The sequence below is a fragment of the Podarcis raffonei genome, chromosome 8 (assembly GCF_027172205.1).
Source record: "Podarcis raffonei isolate rPodRaf1 chromosome 8, rPodRaf1.pri, whole genome shotgun sequence".
Taxonomy (NCBI): Eukaryota; Metazoa; Chordata; class Lepidosauria; order Squamata; family Lacertidae; genus Podarcis; species Podarcis raffonei.
This window is the reverse complement of record NC_070609.1, coordinates 66,413,265-66,434,048: the sequence shown is the minus strand read 5'-3', so window position 1 is coordinate 66,434,048 and position 20,784 is coordinate 66,413,265. Positions and strand designations below refer to the sequence as shown.

General features: G+C 46.8%; 1 protein-coding gene across 2 annotated transcripts in view; it reads left to right on the top strand.

The window, feature by feature from the left end:
- KAZN (kazrin, periplakin interacting protein) overlaps nucleotides 1-20,784 on the top strand; it is a 218,898-nt gene that overhangs the window by 184,548 nt on the left and 13,566 nt on the right. For both annotated transcript variants that reach the window (XM_053400526.1, XM_053400525.1), the window contains exon 3: nucleotides 18,471-18,607. In XM_053400526.1, coding sequence (XP_053256501.1) covers nucleotides 18,471-18,607 — 137 coding nt within the window. The remainder of the gene's footprint in view (nucleotides 1-18,470; nucleotides 18,608-20,784) is intronic.

The window sequence follows — 20,784 nt, the reverse complement described above, 5'->3', positions numbered from 1 at the left end:
CATCCACAACTGGACCTAATGGTTAGGGTCCCTTTACCCTTTACATCCTATAGAGAAAATTAAGGGTCATTTCTGCAGAACCCTCTCCCTGCATCTACTGGGTTCTCCTTTGCACATTTCACCACAACTGGGCGGGGGGATATTACCGTTGCTATTGTAGGAATTTCTGGCCCATTCTTCCCAGGGCGGGTTAAAACAATATTAAAACCAGTTAACAGTATTAAATACAGTTACAACAGTTTACAATTAAAAGAACAGGGTGGGTCCTAAAAAAAAACCAGGATAAAGAGGTGTGAAAGAATACCAGACATGCCTCTGTGAGGTCCTCTGGGGCCTGCTAAAGGGAAGGATGTGTGTGGTGCTGTCATCTTGGACTTGCCAATCAGAAGGTCAGTGGTTTGAATCCGCACAATAGGGTGAGCTCCCATTGCTCTATCCCAGCTCCTGCCAACCTAGCAATTTGAAAGCACTCCAGTGCAAGTAGATAAATAGGTACCGCTGTGGCAGGAAGGTCAACGGCATTTCTGTACACTCTGGCTTCCATCACAGTGTCCCGTTGTGCCAAAAGTGGTTTAGTCATGCTGGCCACATGACCCGGAAAGCTGTCTGTGGACAATTTCCAGCTCTCTTGGCCTGAAAGCGAGATGAGCGCCGCAACCTCCTAGTCACCTTTGACTGGACTTTAACCGTCCAAGGGTCCTTTACCTTTACCTCTCCTGGGCCACCACATGCCAATCTTCCAAGGGTGTCAGAATTATCAAGAGGGCCACATCTGCCTGTCTTAACACCTAAGATGTCTGTAGGGAAAGAGGCAGTATTTCCCTATATCCGGGGCCTAAGTTGCTTTAAAGGATTTAAATGCTAACGTGAGCTTCTTGAATTGGACCCGGAAAGAAACTAGCAACTGCTGCTGCTATTTTAAAGCAGGGTTCATATGAAATCTAAACTCTACCAGTAATCTGGCTGGCGCATTTGGGGCAATTTGAATTTTTCCAAGTCATGAGAACTCACGGACGTCCAGTGAAGCTGAATGCTAGAATGTTCAGGACAGATAAAAGATATACTTCTTCAGAGAGAGCATAGTTAAACTGTAGGTGGCCACCCATTTGGATGGTTGTAAAAGAGGGTTAGACAAAGTATCAGATGACAACGTTGCCAGTGGCTACTAACTATGGTGGCTATGCACTGCCTCCGCTCCTGAATGTCACCTGATGGGAATCGCAAGCGGGGAGAGTGCTGTTGCACTCAGGTCCTGATTTGGGGCTTCTCATTGAGGCCTCTAGTTGGGAACTAGACCAAATGGGCTGTTCTTATGGTCTTAACTTCAAGGGCAGCCCCACATAGAGTGCATTGCAGTAGTCCAGTCTGGAAGCCGTCGGAGCATGGAATGCAATATGCAAGCATACACGCTTCTTTTTACTGTTTGTGTTTACAAGAGGTGCTGGGTGTCCATTGTGACAATAGGATGCTGGATTTGCCAGATTCGGCAGGAGTCTTCTTAGGAGAGAATGGTGAGGGTTCTCCTTCTGTTTCTACAAATACAGTGGTACCTCGGGTTAAGTACTTAATTCGTTCCAGAGGTCCGTTCTTAAGCCGATGCACCACTTTAGCTAATGGGGCCTCCTGCTGCCGCCGCGCCGCCAGAGCACAATTTCTGTTCTCATCCTGAAGCAAAGTTCTTAATCCAAGGTACTATTTCTGGGTTAGCAGAGCCTATAACCTGAAGCGTATGTAACCCAAGATACCACTGTAGTTGTTATCTGCATAAGAAGACGTCACATCAGGTTACCACCCTCCCATGACATCATAATGGAACGAAATAGGCATGGGTACAAAAAGAACATAAAAGCCTGTCATCGTCCCCACACACACACCGCCCCCAGGCCAGTAAATCGGCCTCTCTCTTTTTCATTTTCGACCTCCTTCCCCCATTCTTTGCTTTCCTTCCTTCATTCCCCCCCCCCAGGTCAATACCATTGTTCTTGGAGTTTAAATTAGCTAATTAAAATCAGGTGTTTCATTTATGGATAACTGCCGTGCGTCATTTTTACAGGGCATCGTCACGATTTCCGCCTGTGTTGCTTGTGGTGTGCTTTCAATGTACAGAATACCTCCGGGTAGCTAAAAAAAAACATTTTTTTAAAATGCTGGAACAGCAGCTCCTGGAAGAATGTGAAGGAAGGAAGCCTCTTCTATACATGATTTAATGCTTACCAGGGACTGTAAAATGAAATGCTCCAGCTGTTCATGTTTAATAGGGACAGTCTTTGTTTTCAGATCCACGTCTCCATTAAATCGCTGTCTCCATTTTTGCTTTCTGGAGGAGGGCTGGGATTTTCTTGGTTCAAATTGCTGCGGTTGCTGCTACTCAAGGCTCCTCTCTCTCTCCAGCAGCTCTAAAACTGCCTTCCTCAATCAATGCCCTCCAAATGTTGCTGGACTACAACTCCCATCAGCCCCAGGGAGGATTTCAGGCAGGAGTCTCTCCCAGCCCTAGTGGGAGATACCAGGGATTGAACTTGGGACCTTCCGCTTGAAAGGCAGACACTATGCCACTAAGCTATGGTGGTCAGAGAACATTTCTCCAAACTTCTCTCTGAAGTTCCTCCCTCCATTGAACCTTGCTGCAGTCACATTTAACACAGGGGGCAGGCGCTTCAGACATCGGTGTGCCAAACTGCTCTCTGAAGTACCTTTCCCCCTGTTAAAATTTTCTGCAGCTGCATTTAATGGAGGTTGCCTCTTACCCACCCCTTTAAACAGCTCACCTGGACTGCTTGCTGCCCTTGCTGCTTGCTTGCCTGCCTGCCTGCTTGCCATTCTGTCATCACACTGGAAATGGTGCGGCCACCTGCTGCCAGCCACGTGAACTTCAGCATGATGACAGCATGACATTTTTATGTATAAAGGAAGATAAAGGCAGCCCTGCATCTGCTGCCGTATCCCTGGCATCTCCAAGTAGGGCTGGAAAAGACCTTGCAGAGCCATTGCTAATCAATGTAGACAATACTGTGCTTGATAAACTAATAGTTTATCAATCAGCTTCCTATTCTGGGGGTGGGGCTGTAGCTTAGTGTCAGAGCATGCAGAAGGCCCCGGGTTCAGTCCTGGCATCTCCAACTAGGACTGGGGAAGACTCCTTGCCAGAAACCCTGGAGAGCTGCTACAACTCAGCGTAGGCAGTAATGCACTAGATACACTAATGGTCTGACCCCAATATAAGGCAGCTTTCTGTGTAGCATTCCGTATGAGCAAGATTCTGTCCTAGATTGCAGTGATTTGCTCTTAAAAGGAATGATGCATTGGGGAGGATCTGTTTTTGATACCTGTCTTTGGTCTCTTGAGAAGGGTTGAACCAGAAAAATCAGAGCAGCCTAAAAGTATTCTGGTTGTGTATCTGACTAAGAATGGGAGTTGAAGATTTTGCTCCAGACATAGCTGATTTGAAGTTGGAAAGGCATCTTCTTCCTGGGGCAAGCTGGCCCTGAAATCATGTGGTTCACTTCCATGAGCCTTCAGCAGGCAAATGTCTGAGGTTTTTGCAAGGGACACTTGTTTGTGGCCTGTGTTGTGGGAATTGTGGATCTGGGCACTGTTGGATCTTTCTTACAGGCTATGGCTCAGGCCCTTGGGGGTGTTGTGATTCTGTATCTAAGATGCAACGGGGTCCCAGGCTTCTCGCCCATTCTTGTTCTTAGCTCTGACTCCCAGGTGCAGCCCTCTGGGACCCTGGTTCATGTCAGACTGCTTCCTCTGGCTCAACCCTGACAGCCACGTAATTAAGTTTGTAGCTGAAGTGAGATTTGAAACCAGCACTCTTCCAGCCTCTTCGGATTGCAACCAGAGTGGCCATGCTGCACAAACTTAAAATCAGATACTTGGATAGGATTTGCCACTGAATTCCATTTGCCACTGACAGTATTTCAGCATTGGGTCAAGGCTTCACCCATCATTTGGTGATTTTGTACGCAAGGCAGCTGCATACAAATACAAAATGAGCTATCAATGGCTACTAGCTACTAGCCTGCACTGTCAGGGGCAGAATGCCTCTGTATACCAATTGCTGAGAATCACAAATGGAAGGTTGTCCAACCTCTCAGAGACATCTAGTTGGCCACCGTGAGAAAAGGTTGCTTTGGCTTGATCCAGCAGGGATGTTCTTAAGTTCTTAAGAACTTAAGAAGTTTGAGGCATGGTGGCCCAGGAGATGACCTCCTAGTGTTACGAGAGAGGGAGAAAAACCTACTCACTTTCTCCATGCCATGAATTTTATAAACTTCTAGCATGTCTCCTCTTTCTTGCATGTTGCCTTTTCTCTAAACCCCAAAGTCCCAAATGCTGCAACCTTTCTTCAACCTTTCTTCATTGCTCCACTCCCATTCTTACATTCTTAAAAAGTGAAAAGTAGACATGCTAATGAATACAATTAGATGGAGGCAGGTGAAACTCCTCTTAACTCCGTTCTGAAGCTTTATAAAAGCACTGGAGTGATAAGGTAATGAATGCTGTTAGAGTGTGGGTGTGAGTGAGCATGGGATGCTCACATCAACAACCTTTCTCATATATATTGCTTGATTTTTTCAAATAAAGAAACCTAAGCTATTTACGGTATGTGTGTGTATGTATATGTATTATGTATGTATATGCACGTATTTGTATTTGAGCTTGACCAACTTTTGTGACAGGTTAGCAAGACTCCATCCCCATCAAGAGGTGAAACACAGGGGAAATTTCATGAATTTGGCCTGTCCTAGAGGTAGATATGCTACTTGCAACAAAATGGGGGGAGGGGAGGACGATGGCATTTTAAAGACCATTATGGCAAAAACTTCCATGGGGCACAGTCTGTTTTGCCAGATGCATGAAGGCTTTTTCTTCTAACTCTTAATTTAAGAGGCACCCTGTTGGATCGGACCAAAGGCCCAACTAGTCCAGTGTTTTCTTCTTGCAGTGACCAATACGTGATGGTCCAAGCAAGGGGGAGGTCAGTGGTCTCAGCATTCCAGGCAGAAAGGAAGACAAGGCAAGGATCAGCACCTTGGAGAGGGACCTGGGTATTGGTTTCAGGACTCACAATAAAGAACCCCAGACAGATGGCCAGCCAACCTGTGTTTCAAAAAACCTCCAGTGAAGGAGAGCCTGCCACCTTCCGAGGGAGTCCTTTCCACTGTCAAACAGCTCTCATCAGAAAGTTCTTCCTCATCTTTAGCAGAATCTCCTTGTAACTTGAATCCATTGTTTTGGGTCATACCCTCTGGAGCAGCAAAATACAAGCTTGCTCCGTCTTCCATGTGACAACCCTTCGGATATTTGAAGGTGCCTATATCACCTCTCAGTCTTCTCTTCTCCAGGCTACACATACCCAGCTCCCTCAACCTGTTCTTTGTAAGGCTTGGTTACCAGATCCTTGATCATCTCAGTCTCCCTCCTCTGTACATGCTCCAGTTTCTCAATATCCTTCTTAAACTGTGGTGCTCAGAACTGGACACAGTACTCCAGGTAGGGTCGGACTAAGGCAAAGTAGAGTGGAACTATTACTTCCTTAGATCTGGTCACTATACTTCTGTTGATCCAGCCTAGAATTGTGTTAGCCTTTGACTAATGTTAAGCTTGTGGTCTACTAGGACTCCTATATCCTTTTCACATGTACTACTGGCAAGCCAGGTGTCTCCCATCTTACATCTGTGCATCTGATTATTCCTGCCTAGGGGGTAGAACCTTACATTTGTCCCTATTAGAATTCATTTTGACCCAGTTCTCCAATCTGTTAACGGTCATCTTGAATCCCAATTCTGTCTTCTGCAGTATAAGCTACCCCTCCCAGCTTGGTGTCACCTGCAAATTTGATGACCATCCTCCCAACTCTTTCATCCAAGTCATTTATAAAGAGCCTGGACAACACTGGGCCCAGAAAAGAACCCTGTGGCATGCCACTTGTCACTTTTTTCCAGGATGGCAAGGAACCATTGGTGAGCACCCTTTGGATTTGGTCAAATCCACCTAACAGCCTCATTATCAAGCCCTCTTGCACTGAGCCTGTTAAAGTCTGCTGCCTTTTTCTGCAATCGCTGGCTTCTAAGCACCGCAGTTCTAAGCAATGGGGATGCTTCCTCAAGGCTCTTCTAATCCCCCAATGAGTCTGCTTACCAATCATTGGAATCTGTTGGCAGAGATCTCTTCTTGGGGCACAAGGAAGAAGATGTGGGCTCAGCTGACTGTGGCACCACGTGGTACAGATCAGAGAACGGCCTCGTCTCCTCCTCAGGGCTTCTGTCATTAGAGGACTCTGCTGTTACAGGAAGGAGAGAAGCCTCCATCCTCATGGATGAATGAACTCAAAACTAGACCATTCCAGCTCTTACTCTCCTGCAGTCAGTTTAGCATTTGGCCATCTGGGGACAATCAAGCTGTCTTACAAACCATTAGCTGGCGGATGTTTAAGGAGCATTGTTTGTTTGGCCCTTCACATTTCAGATGATATTTTAATACGTCCTAATAGTACTCTTTTGTATCATGGCATTATGTCCCTTGCTATTATGTTGTCCTTTTTATACCCCAAAGAAATCTCTGACCCGTGGAGAAGCCGACATTTAATAATAAAGAAGATTTTTTTAAAAAAACAACAACCACATCCCGGCACTTTCCGTTCTTGAGGCTGCGTATCTTTAATAAGCGTTTCGCTGCTGGTGCTGCAAGTTAATCGCTGCAAGATGCAGGTGGTCACCGGCCAATTGCAGGTTGCAGTTTCCATTCCAGTATCGTGGGAGAATGCTTTTGTGGGAATCTGCCGCACACGGCCTTGTGGCAAACAGCCACACTTTGAAAGCGATGTGATGAGGGCCCCCACAATTGTGTTTCCTTCTGTCTACAAGCTAAGCAGCTGGGAATGTTGTGGTGCCTTGAAAGGCTAAATGTTTCTGCCTGAGATGCAAATGCAGCTCCGATGGAGAGACGGACCAGCTAGTGCCAGCTCATGATTTTATTATGATTCCACTGCTTTAAGCATGTGTAACTGAATCTGGCACACATTTATACCTTGTAACGGCCTTGGCTCCCACCCAAAAGCAGACCACAGAGGCATTTACGTGTAAGTAAAGAAGCAAACTTTTAATATAGCAGTCTCACAGCACTGGCTCAGCGGCTAGGAAAAAAACACAGATTCTATGCTGGGTGATTTTACAAGGGAGTAAGCAACAGGAAATCCAAGTCCAAGAGCAAAAGCCAAGGTTCAAGAGTCCAAGATTAGCTGCAAGAGTTCCCAGGCTGTATGACAGCTAGGATGTCGTTCCAACAAGGTACCCCACCTCCCTTGCATTTTACTGAGTTAGATAGCTCAATGGTCTGACTCTGTAGAAAGCTGCTTCCTTTTTTTTCCTATTCTAATAGCTTTTCATTCAGAATCATGTGGACTGGAACCTTACTTTACATTTAACCGAAGAGACCACAGCTCAGTGGTAGAGCACCTGGTGCCAGGTTCAATCCCTGGCATCTCCAGGTATTGCTGGGGGGAAAGAACCATGTCCAAGACCACGCTTCCTCAAACTCAGCCCTCCAGATGTTTTGAGACTACAATTCCCATCATCCCTGACCACTGGTCCTGCTAGCTAGGGATCATGGGAGTTGTAGGCCAAAAACATCTGGAGGGGTGAGTTTGAGGAAGCCTGTCCAAGACCCTAGAGAACCACTGCCAGCCAGTGTAGACAACACTGGGCTAGATAGACCAGTGGTCTACTCAGTAGAAGGGCAGCTCCCTCTGTTCTACCTATGATGCTGGAAACAGACAATGAGGGGTGGCAATCAACTTTATATGAACATAGGAAAAGCCCTGCTGGGTCATCACAAAGTTGAAGAGTTGGAGGAATTGAACATGCCATCAGTTCAGCCAGTGGAGTGGTTCTGCTTCCCTTCTGCCTCATTTTCTGAATGAAGTAGGAATTATGAGGACAGGAATTTGATCACTAACACTGCATTAAAGACTAGTTAGAAGGGAGGGAGGATAGTTTCTCATTGGAACTAAATAAGGAGTTAAAAGCAAGGGAAGGCAACTTGTGACTCTTGTTGGACTCCAACTTCCATCAGACCCAGCCAATTCAGCCAATAGTCAGGCATGATGGGAGTTGTAGTCCAGCAATATCTGGAGGCCCACAGATTCCCCATCTCTACCTTCATCTGTGGGAACACTTGCAATTTCCTGCAACTCTTTTGAAATCCAAACTTGCTGCCATTTGCTTCACCGTCCTCTCAGTGTTCAATCATCCTCTCTCCCTCCACTCATCAAACTGGATTTGAACTGAATATCACAGGTAAGGGTAAAGGGACCCCTGACCATTAGGTCCAGTCGTGACCGACTCTGGGGTTGCAGCGCTCAACTCGCTTTATTGGCCGAGGGAGCCGGTGTACAGCTTCCGGGTCATGTGGCTGGCATGACTAAGCCGCTTCTGGCGAACCAGAGCAGCGCACGGAAATGCCGTTTACCTTCCCGCCGGAGCGGTACCTATTTATCTACTTGCACTTTGATGTGCTTTCGAACTGCTAGGTTGGCAAGAGCAGGGACCGAGCAACGGGACCTCACCCCGTCGCGGGGATTCGAACCGCCGACCTTCTGATCGGCAAGTCCTAGGCTTTGTGGTTTAACCCACAGTGCCGCCCGCGTCCCGAATACCACAGAGAGGATGTCAAACTCTCTTATGACTTGTTGCTATAAACATAGAGGGTGTTGTATGGAACTGGGAGGTGTGCAGAGGAGGGCAACCAAGATGATCAAGGGCCTGGAGACCCAAGTCTTTTCAGGAATGGTTGAGGGAGTTGGATGTGTTTAGCCTGGAGAAAAGATGATTGAGAGGTGATCTGAGAACCACCTTCAAATATCTGAAGGGCTGTCCCGTGGAAGATGGAGCAAGCTAGCTTGTTTTCTAGTTCTCCAGAGGGTAGAACCAATGGAGTCTAGTGACAGGAAAGGAGATTCCAGCTACACTTTAGGAAAAACTTTCTGACAGTAGGGGCTGTTCCAGAGTGGAATGGTCTCCCTTGGAAGGGTGGACCCTCTTTTAATGGACTCCACAATTCTAGGAGCTTCCAGCAGAGGTTGGTGTATTAGGGCAAAGGAGGCTCTGCTCCACCAATCTCAATATGGGGTTAGCCTGTCACCCTCCTCCTCCTCCTCCTCCCTAGTCTCCAATTGGCCCTCCTCAGAGAGGGGAGGGGAAACAGAACTAGAATTAGTTGTCCCTGCCTGCCATTGGCTGCAGTCCCTCCAGCCATTGGCTGCAGTCCCCGCCTACATTTTGGCCTCCCTGCTTTCCCGGGGGTCCTAGCGGACACCAGTTTCCACCAATCAGAGATTCCTTACCAATGCAGAATCCAGTAGAAAGATCAAATTGTGGTGCTTTCTCTTCCTGCCCCCGCCCCCAAGAGACCAAACGGGGGCAACTCCTGGTTGCTTACATCCCATTATGCTCCTTCCCTTTTATGATATTCTTGTGTGGCTTCTCTCCCCCTCCGAGAGGCGAAGATGAAATTGATCTGACTGCGTTGGGCACGTGGATTCCTTCGCAGCCGTTTCCATGGCAACCGTGGCTATGTTCTCCCTCGTGGGACCTGCTAACACTTCAGACGTTGCAGGTGGTTTGGAAATAAACACCAACACCACCCCTTCCCCTTCCCCTTTCTCCACCCCCCTCCCCAGCCCTCACAAGTGCTTCATAGCTGCACTGAGGTGTGTTGGGATGTGGAGCAAAAATGGCAACTTAACTCGCCTATAAATCTTCAATTTGCTTGCCACGCACTGCCAAGGCTGGGACTGTTTCCAGGCATCCCTGTGCAGTAAACTTTCCTCCTCTGTGCTGCTGTTGCATTCCTCAGTTTCTCATTTGTTCTAATTCCTGTTGGAAGGAAAGCCTTAAAGTATAGGAGCCCAGGAAGCTGCCTTGATATTGTGTCAAGCCTTTGCTCCGTCCAGTTTTGTTTACTGGGCTTTTCACCCAGTTCTGCTATCGCCTTACATTCATACCTAGCGGCAAATCAAATACCCATTCAGAAATGGCTCCTGCTCCTTTTCCTGTTCAGTTTTACTAGTTCAAAACAAGATGTATACATTCAGGTATTCATATGTTAATCCACAGAACACTTCCAAGACTGCTCTGGGGTTTGGGGTTAGTGATGTCACAGGTTCTAGCCAGTGGGTGCCTTCCACAGCCACATTTTCCCTGTCCAAATGGAACCATCCCAAAACCTTGCAGAAATGGTTTCACACAGCTCTCCTTGGAACAAAAAAGCAGGTGTATTACCTCAGACCCAGGAAGACTTTTGGCTGTCTTTCCCAAAGTCTCACACTGTCCAGAGCCACATCTTTTGCCTGACTTGCACCCTCCTTAAGTATTTTCTGCCTGGCTGGAATGTGTCCTTGGGCTCTGATAATGCACCTTGCTTGCCCAGGTTGGAGGACAGAGAGGGATACGTAAGTGTTTGTAGAAAAGTAAATTTCACACTTATTGCTCTGGCCAGGCATTTTGCATCTGAAAGGTTGTCCCTTGGGACAAATGGTTGTCCCTTGGGATGAAAAAGGCTCCCTATGCCCTGGTACAGAACTAAGGTGTTTCAGACCCCTTCAAGCATTGTGTCTGTGATCTCAGAGGTTGGATGTCTTCAGCAACCATTGCAGGATGTCTTCTCAACACGACAAGCATCAGTATTGCATACCTGCCAGCATTTATTCAATGAAAATAGGGGTGTTCTATACTATCATTATTATTCTACCCCACCTATATGACTGGGTTGCCCCAGCCACTAGGGCAGCTTCCAACTAATAATAATAATAATAATAATAATAATAATAATAATAATAATAATAATAAAACATTAAGCATTAAAAAACTCCCCTACTTTGGGCTGCCTTCAGATGTCTTCTAAAGGTTGTATAGTTACTTATCTCCTTGGCTCGGGGGTCACATAACTCCGATGAAAACAGGGATGTCCTAAGGAAAAGCGGGACATTCCAGGAACCTGGATGACTTCTGTAAATCCAGGACTGTCCCTGGAAAATAGGAACACTTGGAGGGTCTGGTATTGCATGGAACGGATTCAAAGGCAGACAGAGAAATTTAGGTTTGCACAACTGAAAGCAGATTAAAGCGCTCTTTTGCCCTAGCGCAGCAGATCTGCTAAAAAAGAGAGAGAGAAACAGACTTTGTGCATTTAGGAAATTGATGGGGAAATACGGTGAAAAGTGTGGAATGCCCGGATAATTAATGTTAAGATGTGTAAACGTCCTGAAAGCAAACCAGGAGCGATGCTCCTCGACGTTTAAGTTCCCTGCAAACAGATCAGAAAGCATGCTGTATGAAGACTGTATTATAATCCAACCTCTGCATAAGCTTTGTGCAAGCAAATCAGAAGGAAGGCTCAATAAAAAGGTCAGCTGGAGGAGCCCTCTCTCCATTCTTATCGCTATCGAAACCTCTAAGTCAACTCTTCTTTTTCTAAACTACAAAGATCCAGGCACATACCGTATTTTTCGCTCGATAACACGCACCTGACCATAACACGCACATAGTTTTTAGAGGAGGAAAACAAGAAAAAAAAATTCTGAATCAAACAGTGGATGTATCATTTTTGTGCTTCATGCTGCGGCCACAGACATGTGATTTGACGGTGAGTTTGGGGTAGCCCAATGCAAAGATCCTGAGGATCCATGTGGATCCATGCTTTGTAACCACGTTTTTGCACCATTGCAGCCCCAGGCAACAGTGGGTGCGTGATTTTTTTGGTGCAGGCTGTAGCCATGGACATGCTATGTGATCTGATGGTGAATTTGGGGTGACCCAATGCAAAGATCCTGAGGATCCATGTGGATCTGTGCTTTGTAACCACGTTTTTGCACCATTGCAGCCCCAGGCAACAGTGGGTGCGTGATTTTTTTGGTGCAGGCTGTAGCCATGGACATGCTATGTGATCTGATGGTGAATTTGGGGTGACCCAATGCAAAGATCCTGAGGATCCATGTGGATCTGTGCTTTGTAACCACGTTTTTGCACCATTGCAGCCCCAGGCAACAGTGGGTGCGTGATTTTTTTGGTGCAGGCTGTAGCCATGGACATGCTATGTGATCTGATGGTGAATTTGGGGTGACCCAATGCAAAGATCCTGAGGATCCATGTGGATCCATGCTTTGTAACCACGTTTTTGTACCATTGCAGCCCCAGGCAACAGTGGGTGCGTGATTTTTTTGGTGCAGGCTGTAGCCATGGACATGCTATGTGATCTGATGGTGAATTTGGGGTGACCCAATGCAAAGATCCTGAGGATCCATGTGGATCCGTGCTTTGTAACCATGTTTTTGCACCATTGCAGCCCTGTTTTTGCATCAGATCATTGCTATGAGATCTGATGGTGAATTTGGGGTGACTCAATGCAAAGATCCTGAGGATCCATGTGGATCCGTGATTGGAACCACGTTTTAAGTAGGGAGGGAAGGAAAAACATAGAAGCGACAAGGAGAGGGGTGTGCAGAGAAGCAGCTGGCTAAGAATGCAGGAGAGGGGTTTTACCGGAGGGAGGAAAGGAAGGCAAAAGTCCCCCCCCCCACAAGCCAGCCAGCTCTCTCTCTCTCCCCCCCCCCAACCTGCATGTTGCCTTCGAGTCCCAGACGCACGGAAAGGAATTAGAAGGAAGGACGCTCTGCTTGCCTGGAGGGGAGGGGTTTTCTCTGCTCTTTGTTCCGTTTGAGCAAACACAGTAAGGAAACAGAAGCGGGTGGGCAGTAAGACCCTGAGGCAGAATGCAGGAAAGCAGCAACTTCCTCCTTTCCTCCCTTCTCCGGACGATTTGATATTTGCCTGATTTATGCCTTCACTCGCGCTTGTCAGCTCCAGGGACCACACATTCGCTCAATAACACGCACAGACATTTCCCCTTACTTTTTAGGAGAAAAAATCTGCGTGTAATAGAGGGAAAAATACGGTAGCCTTTCCTTGCAGAGAGCCTCTGCCGTCACTCCTTGATCCCGTCCCTACACCTTCCCCAGCTCTGCAATCAAACCGAGCCCCCGGGCCAAAAAGAGCATCAGCCTAACAGCCAGCCGGCACTAATTGGCTTCTCTCCAGTCAAAGCTACTCTTGAAAGCTTGCTCACTTTGGCTGTCTTCGCGGGGTGCTAGACAGTAGGGGGTCCACAACCAGGGTTAAGTCAGTTTTGCCCGGGTCTGTTTCCTTCATTCACTGAGGACCTGCGGAATAAATTCCACACCTCTGCAAAGAAACGTCAGCCCACTTGAAACGTGGAGCGTCTCTCTGTGTGGGAGATATTTTTTTTTCCTTTATGGAAATTGACATGGGACCTAATTAAATGGCACTGAGTGTGGAAGACAAGCTGATTCCACCCAGTTAACAAAACATGGCTGAGGACTTGAGCCAGATCACAGCAGCAGGGAATTGCTTCGGACAGAAGCATCTCTGGCTGCGTATAAACGACGAAGGCAGCTCGGCGTGTTTGTGTGTGTGTCCCTGTGGTCATGCACTGGCATACCATCAAAATATGTAAGGAGAAAGATAACGGATGCCTGGGAAAGTTAGGCCAGATTGCCGGTTGCCATGGATACCGGATGATATTTTCTCAACTGTTTTTGCAAGCAAATGTCGCTGGCGGGTCCACATTCCTGCTTTCAAAGAAAAGAGATGCGGGCAGAAAGCCGAGGCAATGCGAGGGGAATGAACCAGTGGGATAAACATACACGAAGTGACTAGATCTGAACTGTTCGCTTGGTTTATGGGATTTGGGTGTTCTGGTTGCAGAGCCAGAGAGTTCTGGACAAGGAACGCTGCAGGAGAAGGAAAGTGGAAAAGGTGGGAAGTGAGGGAAGTGAGGGAAACAGAAGACCAGAGAAGCTCCAAGAAGATCCCTGTACAGTCATACCCAGGAAGTCGAACGGAATCCGTTCCAGAAGTCTGTTCAACTCCTAAAGTATTCAACTTCCAAAGCGTGGCTTCTGATTGGCTGCAGGAAGGTCCTGCAGCCAATCGGAAGCCGCAGAAGTCCTGTCAGACATTCGGCTTCCAAAAGAACGTTCAAAAACCGGAACAGTCACTTCCGGGTTTCGATCGTTCGGGACCCAAAACATTCAAGAACTAGGCTGTTCGAAAACCAAGGTACGACTGTACTCTTTTCAGCACCTTCTAAAAACATTTTTGTTTAGGCACCCTAAACCAGACATGTAGACTGCTGAGATGTGTTTTGATTTGCTTTTAGCTTACCGTCTGTTTTATTTTATATATATATATATATATAAAAATAGATGTTTTTACCTTTTTAAAAACTGATATTGTTTTGTCATATTTTAAAACTGCTTTGATGAGTTCCCACACACACACACACACAAAATATCAAGCAGTATATAAATTGTATGAAATAAAATCCATTAATAAAATGATTCTCCAGGCTTTTAGATAAGAATCTCTTCCATTCCTACCTGAAAGTGCTGGATTGTCCCACCGAGACACACAGCTCTTTCCCCAGATGCCTTGGTTTACTGCTTGCTATCTTACTGTATGCAGCATATAGCTGCATCCTCTGTTGACATCCTCTGTTGCTATTCACCTGAGACAAGAGGATGCTACATCCACCTTAGGTCCTCAGCTGTGGAACACTTCGCTCACCTGCCCACCTCCCTACCACTAGGAACATAGGGAGCTGCTGTATACTGAATCCGACAGCTTGTCCATCTAGCTCAGTACTGTCTATACTGGCTGGCAGCAAGTTTCCAAGGTTTAGAACTGGGCTTCCTCCCAGTCCTACCTGAAGATGCCGGGGATTGTAACTGGAGCAATCAGCGTGGACCAACAGCTAAATGGGACCAACGACCTGGCTTGGCTTAAGTCAGCTTCCTGTACCCAACCCATAAATTGCTTGGGACAAATGTCTTCCAAAGCAGCTTGGGGAGACGTTCTCCCTCCTCCTTAGTGCTCATAAATAATATAATGTCAGGTAGCAGCTCCGTGGTTTGAATTCAAAGCAGCTGAATGCTTTGGAGATGGTCCTCAAACGCAAGGTTTGCCAGTAACGGGCACTGCTTAGGGGAAGAGACTTGGCTTAAGATAGGAGGGTTGCTTTGTTTTGTTTTAGTATTTCCTGGGCATGAGTGGCACACTGATACAGGGGCCTGGCATCAGAAGGAATTGACTGGAGCTTTCTGGGACAGTAAGAACAAAGAACGTTAAGTTCCAAGAAACAGGGCTGCCGGAGCGTATCGTTGGGGGGTGCCAGAGGGGCTAAGACGTGGGTGTGGATTTTTGAGGGGGTTCAAAGCACAGCACAAGGCAGCCCAGTGCTTCTCTCCAATGCATCAGAGAAAACAATGCCCATGGGGAGGTGCACTGGGCTGGGATGCCTGCATAGGGGCCGGCCGGGCAGGTGGACAGGTGGTGCAGCGCAGCCCTGCTTGGCTCCAGTGGAGGGGGGTCACTCTGGTGCTGTGGGCAGCAAGGGTTGTGGTGTTACGACCACCTCCTTCACCACCGCCCCCAGCTCCCTGGAAGAAAGACAATAAATAAATAGCAAATAGATACCCCCATGCATTTATCCAATCTTTTTATACGCCATCTAGAGCTATCATTCTACAGCCGATCGATTTCCTTGGGCAGGCCCAACTTCCAGCGTGCCAAGGGGGAAATTATCGCAGTTGAAATTGGTCCCCTTTTTTTCTTCTTTCCTGCCCTTCTCCTAACTCAACAATAGCTCCCTATCCCCTCGCTTCCAACTTTAGCATGCACACACTTGGCTCACACTACTTTAGAGGAGGGGTGGGGAAACAATGTCCTTGACATCCTTTGCCTTGCACTCTGCATAATCTCAGGTGACCCTCGGACAAAACAATGCAGTGCCCAGGCACTTTGAAACAGCGGCCGGGTTCAAAGGCCAAGCTTGACTCATCACGAAACCGTCCTTTTAAGCTGTTCTGTGTGGAGGGAACTCTAGAAGGCATATAATTATGGGAAGGGGGGGAAAGAGGAGGACAGACTGCTGTTTTCAGGCATCTTCAACACTCAGAGCTCAAACAGTAAGTGGAGGCACGGAGTCCTTGCAAAGGAAAATTGGGGTGGGGAGCCCCAGACAGCAATGCCTCTTAAACTGTTCCCAGACTTATGGCAAAAGATAAGAGGATTTCTCTCTCTCCCTCTGTTCCTTTATTCCTCTCTTCATAGCTCTACCCTGCATGGCTCTCCTCCTGAATTCTGGTTTAATAAGAAGACTGCCTTGGATTAATTCCAGAGTGTCAGCATCACACATATCAGAACAGCTTTCCATTGCATAAGATACAAGACAGACCACTGGTCCTCGTAGCTCACTATTGTCTACACCAGGGCTTCCCAAACTTGGGTCTCCAGCTGGTTTTGGACTACAACTCCCATCATCCCTAGCTAGAAGGACCAGTGGTCAGGGATGATGGGGCAGGGGTCTGTCCCAGCCCTACCTGGAGATGTCAGGCATTGAACCTTAGACCTTACGCAGGCAGCGCAGGTGCTCTGTTCTTGAGCTATAGCCCTTCTGTTAAAAATAAAATAAGATTCTAGTCCTCATGTTTCTGATTGAAGAGCTGATTTGAATAGGAAGTTGCCTTATACTGAGTCAGACCACTGATTCTACACTCTACACTGACTCTTGCTGATCTGCAAGAGGGATTCTACCACGTACGGGAACTTTAGGTCTGCATAATTAAAAGTGAGTCAAAGCACAACAAATCTACTGTTTCTAAACAAAAAACAAAAGGGCTTTATGAAGTTTGGAAATGCACCCGGGAATGCACTGAAAAGTATAGCAAGTGAAGGATTAACGGGAAGTTGTGCAAACACCCTGCAAGGGAATGAATGCAAGATGAATGCTGATTGTGGTGTAACTGTCCCGTAGACAATCAGGAGAAATGCTCAATGAGAAAGTCTGACTGCTGTGTGAGCTTTGTGCAAGCAAATCAGGCTGACTGTTCAATCCACAGGAAGACACACTCTGGCAGCATCTCTCCAGGGTTTGAGGCTCAGGGGTCTCTCTCAGCCCTACCCAGAGATGCTATTGGGGGACCTTTTGCATGCCAAACAGATGCTACCGCCTTTTCCTGGCTCTTCCTCTGACTCTTTGCATCTTTTATTCCTGCAACTTCCCCCATTCACTCATGTGTGTTGATTCTTTTTTAAACACACTACCCAGAACTCCCCACCCCAAAGCGATCTTAATGGGATTATACAGGTCTATTGCACAGAGGTTCCTTTTCATTCAGTGTTTTAAAGACGCATTGCTTTCACAGTAAGACACCGTGCAAAAGTCAACTTGGAGTCCCCAGTGAGTACAACTGCCTCAGGTCTGCGTTTTCGTGCACACAAGGTTGCACGTGCATGGGTGGAACATCACATAGGATGTCACATCGATGTGTACACTCACATCAGGGGTCCGAGGCAATGCGTCGCTCAATCGCTCATGTGCATTTGTGGTTTCGAGCTATTTATTTCCGTTCGGCAAGATTGAACAGTGGCAAACTTGTAGGTGGGGTGGCAGGGGAGGCGGCCGTTACGACTGGCTGCTTTATATTCCAAGGATATTGGGTTGTATCAGAGTAGGCCTACTGGAGTTAATGGAAAGGACAAACTTAGGTGCATTAATTTTAGTGGGTTTTCTCCAAGTAGGACTTATTTGGATACAACCCCTCTCCTTCTTCAATCAAAACGTAAGTGTGAGTGATGTATTTATCTCTGGGGTGCCTTTCAAAACCCGTGATTGCAAATTGCAAACATGCTTTACAGTTGTTGTTTTTAAACAACAATGACAAAGCAGCCTAAGGAGATTGGAACTAAACATTAGGATGTCCTTTGGGGGGGGGGAGCAGGCTAGAAATATGAAGAAGAAGAAGAAGAAGAAGAAGAAGAAGAAGAAGAAGAAGAGGAGGAGGAGGAAGAAGAAGAACTTGAGAGCCAGTGTGGTGTAGTGGTTAAGAGCGGTAGTCTCGTAATCTGGGGAACTGGGTTCGCTTCCCCGCTCCTCCACATGCAGCTGCTGGGTGACCTTGGGCCAGTCACACTTCACTGAAGTCTCTCAGCCCCACTCACCTCACAGAGTGTTTGTTGTGGGGGAGGAAGGGAAAGGAGAATGTTAGCCACTTTGAGACTCCTTAAAGGGAGTGAAAGGCGGGATATCAAATCCAAACTCCTCCTCTTCTTCTTCTTCTTCTTCTTCTTCTTCTTCTTCTTCTTCTTCTTTCTGGTGGTAAGAACTGTTCAGTAGTGGAAGGTGTTGGACTCTCCTTCCTTGGAGGTTTTCAAGCAGAGGTTGGATGGCCATCTGTCAGAGATTCTTTAGCTGTGATTCCTGCATTGCAGGAGGTTAGACTGGATGATCTTTGTGGTCCCTTCCACCTCTCCAATTCTATGATCCTGTGAGTTCTTCCCATGTCTCCCGCCTGGTAGTTCTCAAAACCACCCACCTGTCTCTTCCAGCCATGAAAGCTGATCGGAAGCGTTTGAAGGGGGAGAAGACCGACCTGGTGAGTCAGATGCAGCAGCTCTACGCCACCCTGGAAAGCCGGGAAGAGCAGCTACGGGACTTCATCAGGAACTACGAGCAGCACAGAAAAGTAAGGATGGATGCCTGGGTGGTGGGGGAGATTTGACATTGGCCAGATTGTTGGCCATGGAAAAGGACGCATGTGTAGAATGGGCCCATCGATGGTCTGAGGAAAGTCCCAAGGGCCAGATAGAACGGCCTGGAGGCCAGCATTCAGCTGATGGGCCTGAAGTTTTCCACTCTCTTTTAGGGCAATAAAAAGTGATAATAACCAGTCCTTTGAATTAGAATCATAGAATCATAGAATTGAGCCCAGAATCAGATAAGCAGCCAGTGCAATTGAAGTCACTGGATGTTCTATCTTATTTTTAGCTCTTTGGCTTGTTCACCTGTCTTTCACAGGTGGCTGTCATCTTCTCAGCGTTGTCTACCCTAACTGGCAGCACCTCTCCAGGGTTTTAGGCAGAAGTTCCAGGCATTGAACCTCTTTTGTCCCATACAGGGGCTTACTTTGGGGGGCGGGGTGAGTTGGAAAGGGAAAGAAGGAGTATCGGAATTATACCGCATGCTCAGGTAGCAGCTACCACTGCTGGCCAGTGGCATCTCCTTCACCCCATACTGGGCCTAGATGTAGGGGGGGCATATCAAGAATGTCCCTGGCAAGCTGAGCCCACCTCTGCCCACGAGCAAGGAATGGTGGGAATATCTTCACACACTCCAGCTGCAGGGATATTTGAGGTTTCCACATCCTTTAGCTCTCTCATATAAGGCGGCTGAGGAATGGAAGAGGTTTGAATACAGCGAGAAAGGAGGGAGACTGAAAGGGGGAGAAGTGGCTGTTTTAAACAACAGCAGAAGCTTGAGCAAAGCAGGGGTGGAGAAACACTGAGAGGGGAGGAAAGTGGTGGTTTCAATCGATGGCAGAAGTTTGAGAGATGGAAAGACACTGAGGGGAAAGTGGCAATTTAAAACAAGGTTTGAGGGGAGAAAATGTATTTAATCAACATCCGAAGTTTGAGTAAAACAGGTGGTGAGGTACTGAGGGGGAAGTGGCAATTTAAAACATGGTTTGAGTATAGCGAAAAAGGAGCTGGAGAAAGATCTGGTGGTAGCTATTGAGTGCTCATTTTTGTGTCGTAACTATCTTTGCTGTTTCTCTTCCTTAAAACTTTAGGAATATCCATCCCTGTTTTATTCAAACCTCTGCCATTGTTTAAAACTGCAATTTTCTTCTCCGTGTCCTACCACCCCTGCTTTACTCAGACTTCTGCCATTGTTTTAAACCACCACTTCCCCGCCCACTTTACAGGGAAACTATCACACAAAGAAAAGTCCTTTCTTCACCTTTTCTTAACCACCCACCAGTCCCTCCTTTATCTTCCTGCCCTCTTTGCCTTCCCTTGTCCCTGCGTTTAGTACCTTGGGAAACTGCCAACGAAAGCAGTTCAAAATGGCAATTTTGTGCAAATACAGTATAAAGAAATAACTCAAAGTAATAAATCATCTGTAAAATATTAAACATTTTTATTTTCATTACATACTTTTATTTTTATTAGCAACTTTTAAATTAAAAGCTCATCATAAATTCAGTAGAGAAGGGGAAGGGGCACAGGGAGAAGGGAGGGGTGGGAGAAACATTTTACAATGTGTGAGTACTAATACTTATACTAATGCTAATTACTAACTGTAATTACTAATCACAGTTGCTGATGTTATGGCAGGGGTCTCCAATGTGGCAACCAGGCAGAAGTCTGCCTACCAGAACCTCCTCTGGCACCAGAAAAAGGAGAATGGAATAAATATCCCCTCAAAAATCCACAATTTATGAGAGACTGGTTGGTCTTCCTGGCTCAGCCTCTTCTACATTGAATGCTCCCTCTTAAAACATGCCCACATTTCATTAGATGCCAGGATTGGACATTCACCTTCACACCCAGTCTGGAGAGGCTACAAGAGCTTCTCTCTGTGATTGAGCACAATAGATGTACAGTGGCCCCTCGGGTTAAATACGCTTCAGGTTACAGACTTCGCTAACCCAGAAATAGTACCTCAGGTTAAGAACTTTACTTCAGGATGAGAACAGAAATCGTGCACCTGTGGTGCGGCGGCAGTGGGAGGCCCCATTAGCTAAAGTGGTACCTCGGGTTAAGAACAGTTTCAGGTTAAGAATGGACCTCCAGAACGAATTGAGTTCTTTTTTTTAAAAAAAAATATTTTTTATTAAACAGTTTTTATAATCACACAAAC